The following is a 7,565-nucleotide window of genomic DNA, read 5'->3' as shown; positions in this document are numbered from 1 at the left end:
CTAATGCCAGACAAAGATACGTCATTTTCAAGCAACACTACTTTATTCAGTAACCAAAATGTAATTTGTACTTCTATATAAAATTAGAAAATACTAAGCTTTCACAGCTTTAGTTTAAAAAACGATTATCATTTTCATTATTCTATATTCATCTACAATTATTCGAAATAACTAACATATATATAAATTTCGAAATAACTGACATATTCATTCCATGATTACTTTATTAATTAGTAACTTGTTTTTATTAATATATACAAATAAATAAGATATAACGATCAATGATTACTTCCAATGGTTTCAAAGTTATCAACAGTTGGTGAACCCCGCATATCCACATTTCACCAACTAAGAAAGCTTTGCAAGAACTTGGAGGTTGAGTGAGCATCATCCATATCGAACACTAGCCAACCACCCTTATCAATAATGGTCAACAAGCTATCATTTTCACTTCACAAAAAGATAAAGTAAAGCCCAAAATTAAAGGCATGAAGATGATAGACCAACAAAAACAAAAGATAAAGTACACCAACACAAGAATATTAGGAGACACGTCACCCCTACCCCTAACTTTGCTTCCCTTCTCATTTAAGACCCCTCCCTTTACTCTTCTCTATCTTTCCCCTTTTTAGAACTACATAGGTTGTTAGTTTTGTACTAGTTTCATCACACATTTTTGGTGGCCATGGGTTCTATGGGCAACCCTAGCAACACCAATTTGCCACCATATAATGCTTATAGAGATTGTTCACAAGGCATTTGTAGCATATATTGCCCACAATGGTGTTACATAATATTCCCTCCACCACCTCCATTCCAATCCGACGATGATGATTCCGGCATGAATTTCTCTCCTCTCATCATCGTGGTGATTGGAATCCTCGCGAGTGCTTTCCTTTTGATAAGCTACTACACAATCATCTCCAAGTATTGTAAAAGGGGAGAAAGCCAATTGAATCCGTCTCCAGAATCAGAAATCCGGAATCAATCAACAACTCATGACCAGTTGCATCATGCGACTACTGGCCTAGATGATTCATTGATCAAGTCCATCGCGGTATGCAAATACAGAAAAGGTGATGGAATTGTAGATGGAACTGATTGTGCAGTATGTCTTAGTGAGTTTCAAGAAGGTGAGAGCTTAAGATTGTTGCCAAAATGCAATCATGCATTCCATCTCCCTTGTATTGACACATGGCTTGGATCTCATTCCAATTGTCCGCTATGCCGATCCCATGTCATGCCCGGAATACCAGTTCCATTCCAACGACCTATGGAATCACAAATTACATCTTCCAATTTTAATGTATCGTCTGTTGTGTTTCAAAGGAGGAATGATCTTGTTCTCGTTGTGGAAGATATACCACGGGATGATCATAGTGATGCAGTTGTTGTCAACGTCGTCACGAATGAGATTTTACCAAAATACCCTTTTCATGAAGTAGATTGCAACGTTGATTGGACGAGGATTCCCATGAACATGGGAATTGGAAATGACGAAGATGTTCAAGAAATTAGAAGGTCAACTTCATTGGGATCAGTGTCTTGTGAAAATCCAAATATTTTGATAGCTGATATACTACGGAATGAAGAGGCTTATGATGATGATGATCATCATCATCATCATGAACAAGTGGGCCCATCCAAAGTAGAAGATAGTAAATCAACAAAGAGAAGTAATACAATGAAGAGATCTGTTTCCACAGGGAGATTCATGTTCACAAGGAATGACAAAGGAAAAAATTCTATTCTACCCAACTGAGAACAGAATTTAAAATTTCAATGTACAAAGAGAGAGAATATGATTATTATCTAGATTTCATGACATTCACATGTTAAAAGGATGCTTTAATCCATTGACAAAGATATGTTATTACTATTTTTTCCCCATAAGTTATAAATTATCAATCTACAACAATTCTGGTGACTTGTAAGTTGTGTTATAACTTATAACATTTGTACATATTTTAAACTTGATTTATATAATCCAGAAAATAAATGAGTTGAAAATTTTGTTTCTGTATTTTAAGTAATATATTTCCCGTCATTGTATCATATATTCTTTTAAACCTCTCTAAAGGATAATTTTAATGTATCAAATATATATATAATAATTGGGTGGGGGTGGGGGATTGTTTATCATTTTATTAGTGTCATCAAACTTAAAGGCACTGAGTGCATTCTTACATAAATTAAAGTGATCTAAAAAATACGGGATCCGGAGGCATCGCTCATGGTGCCTGATGGATATGATGGATACAACGGTCAATGTCCATGGCGGAGATCCTATATTTCTTATAGGGAGGAGGTCGGATGAGGGAGCAGGGGTGGAGCTACATGGATGCAAGAGTGGGCCTTGGCCCACCCTACACAAATTTGAGGTGAAATATTATATATAAATTTTATATTTTTATTGAATAAAAAAAAGCTAAGACTGTGAATTATACCCCGTTCAAAACTTAAATTCATAATGAATGGAATACTTTACCTACTGTCGATTAAAAATTAAGACAACAATTTTTTAGATAGATCAAATTGTATTTCAATATCAATGATGAATTCCTTGTTCATCAGGTTAGTATATGCATATTTTTATTATTATTATAGTTAATCAATTACTTCCAACTTAAACGAACAACTTACTTTAAAATTATATATTGTTACATGTTGTTACCATCTGAAGTATTTAGCTACTTGTTTATATTTTATAAATTATTTGGTCTATCCTAAAATAAAATTCTGGCTACGCCACTGTGAGGGAGAGTCTACTGGACACCCTATTACCAGTCTGTGTCAAAACTGCATGAGGACATTACATGAGTAATAAAATCATATAGCACTAATAATATTTTGGACGTAACAAAGTTTAAAAATCTTAAATAGGGCTTATCCAAATATATTTTAGGCGTGTACATAACGTCCCTAATTGCACAATGATACGTCCCTAATTGCGCAATGATATATATATATATATATATATATATATATATATATATATATATATATATATATATATATATATATATATATATATATATATATTTGCTTATTTTAGAAGAAATAACATCATTATTACGAAATTTATGAAAAGTACTTTGAGCTTTCAAAATCACCGATAATAACAAAAATATCAACATTTACTAACTTGTTCTTCTCCAAACATAATCGACAAAACAATTCAACAAAAATAACTAGTAAGGGAAACTAAAACGCACTCGCACTTGATAAAGTTCTTTTTGATATATTTTATTATTAATCAAATCCTTCTATTACTATTATTTTAACCATGTACATAAAGTAGTAAAACATAAAAAATACACCATCTGTCATCACAAATAACATACCCACTAGGTCACCATCTATCTTCATCTCTTGGATTTGCAAAATATTCTTCAAAAAGTTTGAACCAAATCATCAAAAGAAGAAAGACACCGAAGTGGAGAATGAGAGCAGTGGCGGACTGGTGGTATAATGAGAAACCTTAATCAACAAATTTTGTAAACCTTTAAAGGGGGAAATCAAACGAAATCTGATGGATGTTGATCTCCTAAATTTTTTTCGAAGATAGAAATATAATTTAGTCAATGAGTTATAAAGTTATAACTTACCATTAAAACACTAGAACTTGAATGATGGATACCTGATATTTCAAAGATCGACCATGAGGGACAAAATACTATACTAAAAGGATATAAAGAAATAATCAAATTTATTCAAAAAAACAACCCAATAATCGTTGTTCAACAAAAACATCATCTTCGAAAAAAAAAACATTTTTGTTGGTGAAAAGGGTTGCTTAGGGTTCAATTCCAAAAACGAATGAACTTAAGTTTATTCAAAAACTAAATGAACGTGATATTAGTCTAGTTCTATAATGATATGCTTAGAGGCGGAGCCAGAATCCTATAATAAAGGGGCTTATGTTTAGTGTTGGATGTAGAATATGAAACTAGTGTATGTAGTAAGGACAAATTCAAAAAAATAAATTTATCCATATGACAAAGCTCTAAATAATCACATCACATTTTTTTTTCCTTAATAATCATATAAACCAAAAAATTTAATCTCTTTCATTCAAATGGAAAGCAAGAAATTTTCGTTTATAAACCCTTGAAATAAGTAAGATATTAATAACAAGACTAATAGCTTACATCTAAAAGATTAAAACAATAAAATAATTATAGATACAATTAAAAGAAAAAGAAAGAAAAAGTAAACAAGAAAAGATGGGATACATAGGTTAGGTTCAGTTGCATATACTTTTTTGTACAGGAACGATATACTTTTATTTGATCTACAGTTTTATTGAATCTTTGTAACACCGTAAATTTCAAGACAAAATTTTCATTTAAAATAATCATTTTAATCTTAGAACACTTGTTTAAAATCTCATTCATAATTGAATTACAAAACATAGCTTCATTTTCACTTGCATAGAAAACCAGGATCCTCCAAAATATGACTCTTTCTCTGGTGTGTACAATCCAGCCGGTGCCGTCCCGTGATACTGAAAGAAACCTGAAAACAACATAACACAAAACACTGTAAGCACGAAACTTAGTGAGTTCCCCAAAATACAACTTACGCACATACGCCTTTCCAGGCCCTGACCTTCCGGTCCATGTGTCTCAGGGGACTTCCGTCCCTGCTGGGTAAACCTTCCGGTCCTACCCACGCCAACCTTACGGTCCAGATTACACGCCTTCCGGCCCATAACATAATGCCTTCCGGCCCACATAAACATACATAGCACGCATAACAATTATCTTATCACATATAGCACATATATCACATATCATATCCGACCTTCCGGTCACACAGTCGAACCCTTCCGGGTACGGTATAGTGAGAAGACTCACCTCGTGAATATCGAAAGCTAGCAAATCCCGAAGTCACCCGTGCTCGATCCGCCGAGCTACAATCTCCCTATAACATCATACATCTCTTATTAACACTTTTATCTTCTAAGTTTGACTATCCCTAAGAAGTCAAACATAGGTCAACTCTGGTCAACGGTCAACGGTCAACTTGACCGGACTCGGCGAGCGCTAGGGTGACTCGGCGAGTCTAGACGTCCTCACCAATTCTCTAAGATTCCCTTTCTACACGTCGAGTATCTCCCCTGACTCGACGAGTTCCTCCTGGAAGAATCGCGGGGCCACCCCGACTCAACTCGCCGAGTCTGAAGAACAACTCGGCGAGTCCCAGTTCTACTCAGACCACCTGTTAACCCTCTCTAACTCGCCCTGACTCACCGATCCAACCCATAACCCGGACAGGACCATTCTAAGGCAATCTTCAAGCTACTCGCCGAGTTTGTTCATCGGACTCGGTGAGTCCATGCCATGCAACCGCTCAAACTGCTTTCTAAGGTCAGATTTGCTCCGGCAATTCATAGGTCTGGCCTTCCTAGACTGGTTTATCACGTAAAGTCCTCATTTCGGTGCTCATAATACACCCCATGACTCATAATTTACATTTTGACCTAAGGCATAAGGATTCCAATCCAAAACCTCCATTGATTCCCGAAAAACTCAGGCATGGGACACTCTGGACTTCCAAGGGTCCCCATATAGGGTTCCAATCGCATGGGGGACTAAGGAAACACTCAATCTAGTCACAAAAGGGTTCAATAAACCCTAAATCCATATACACAACAACATAGAAGGGAACAACTCGAAAATATTACCTGAATAACGTTGCTCTGTGTCCCCAACTCTCAGAATATAGCTTCTCTTGTTGTTCCCTTAACCAAGCCTCCTCTTCCTTGCAAAGTAACACTTCCAAGATCAATAATGGTCTTCTACCTTGCTCCAGATGCTCATAATCGAATTAGGGTTTCACTCAAAGGGCTGGGGTGAACAATGACGGCCATAAGGCCCCTTATATATGTCCCTAACCTGGACGGTTAGGGTTTCGCTAAACAGCGCGGACTCGCCGAGTCCATATTCGGACTCGTCGAGTCCAGTCGCGAACCCGCGACCAGATCCGCGATCCTACTCGGCGAGTCTGAGCTCCAACTCGCCGAGTCCCCTCTTAAAACACCCAAAATCATAAATATAACACTACCTGGAATTCCGGGCTGTTACAACTCTCCCCAACTAGGACTAGACTTCGCCCTCGAAGTCTCACTCTGAAAATAGCTCCGGGTGCTGCTCCCGCATCTCACGCTCCGGCTCCCAGGTCATTTCCGATCCCTTCCGGTGCTGCCACTGAACTAACACCAGAGGTATCTCCTTATTCCTCAGAACCTTGATCTTCCGATCTCTGATGGCCACTGGTCTCTCGGCATAATTCAGGCTCGCATCCACCTGAATGTCCTCTAATGGAACCACTGCCGACTCATCGGCTATACACTTTCTCAATTGCGACACATGAAAAGTGTTGTGGATCTGTCTCAATTCCGTTAGCAACTCCAAACGGTAGGCCACCCGTCCTACCCTCGCAATCACACGAAAAGGCCCAATATACCGGGGCCCCGACTTGCCCCTCTTCCTGAATCGAATCACTCCTTTCCAAGGAGAGACCTTCAGGAGTACGAAGTCGCCGACCTGAAACTCAAGCTCGGACCGGCGTCTGTCTGCATAACTTTTTTGTCGGCTCTAGGCGGTCAATAACCTCTGTCTAACCTGCTGAATCTGCTCTGTCGACTGAAGCACGATCTCTGTACTGCCCATCACTCTCTGTAACCGAGAATTACCCAAGATGCAACTCTGCTCTAAATCTCAACGATCACTCGACCCATAAGGGTTAGGAAACCATGAACCACCGGATCCCCGATCCAAAGCCCACTTTATCCATTCCGGAACGACTGAGAGACCCATTCTCACTCTCAGAGCAACTCTCATGAGTTCTCCTCTTGCAATCACATACACATGCTGAACTAGCCCCAACACCCACAGGTTGGAAGACCCGATACACTGATGATATCCTCGAACATTCCCCCCCCCCCCCAGGATGAACCACTGATACATACCCAATACCCTGATCAGAATCACACTGAGAGTCCAGGATTCTCTCCCTGGATCCCTTCCGAGCCTCCTGGCTCTACACCCGCGGAATCCCTTCCGCGTCCTCAGCAGACATCTCATCATGATGTCATTCCATACCACTGTAACAGACACAGCGTTCAACCCTCATACTCTAAATCATCCATTCGCCCTACTACCTTCACTTCCGTGAACCAACACTTCCCCCCCCCCTTGGGGTTACATACCTTTCTCTTCCCTTACCTAGGGAAATCCACTTGACAACCTTGCCACTACTCCATGTATCGCACATGCTCTGGATCTGCTCGCAAGGACTCTCAGGTCCATGCGTTACCTCTCCTCAGCAAATGAGGGTCCGACACCACCTCCTATACAACAGCTCAAAGGGCGGCATACCAATGCACTAATGATGGCTGTTGATATAGGACAACTCAACCAAGGATAAATACGTGCCGCAGCTTCCTCCGAAATCTAATACACATGCCCGAAGCATGTCTTCGAGCGTCTGAATCGTTCACTCTCTCTAAAGTGTCCTCAAACATCATCATGATAAGCTCTAGCTCATTTCTTATATCC

General features: G+C 38.9%; 1 protein-coding gene across 1 annotated transcript; it reads left to right on the top strand.

The window, feature by feature from the left end:
* The first annotated feature begins 608 nt into the window (after positions 1 to 608).
* On the top strand, positions 609 to 1,893 carry LOC145101766 (RING-H2 finger protein ATL52-like). The gene has a single exon (XM_079039045.1). It carries the CDS (start codon positions 686 to 688, stop codon positions 1,760 to 1,762), a length of 1,077 nt encoding a protein of 358 aa, XP_078895171.1. The 5' UTR covers positions 609 to 685; the 3' UTR covers positions 1,763 to 1,893.
* Positions 1,894 to 7,565: the final 5,672 nt, after the last annotated feature.

This window comes from Lactuca serriola, chromosome 4 (assembly GCF_051521515.1).
Source record: "Lactuca serriola cultivar US96UC23 chromosome 4, Lser_US96UC23_V15, whole genome shotgun sequence".
Classification (NCBI taxonomy): Eukaryota; Viridiplantae; Streptophyta; class Magnoliopsida; order Asterales; family Asteraceae; genus Lactuca; species Lactuca serriola.
Note: the sequence above shows the minus strand (reverse complement) of the source record. Positions and strands in the feature narration are given on the sequence as shown.

What these genes read in the sequence shown, in the direction of transcription:
- LOC145101766 (XM_079039045.1), top strand. Translation starts at nt 686, where the DNA reads ATGGGTTCTATGGGCAACCCTAGCAACACCAATTTGCCACCATATAAT.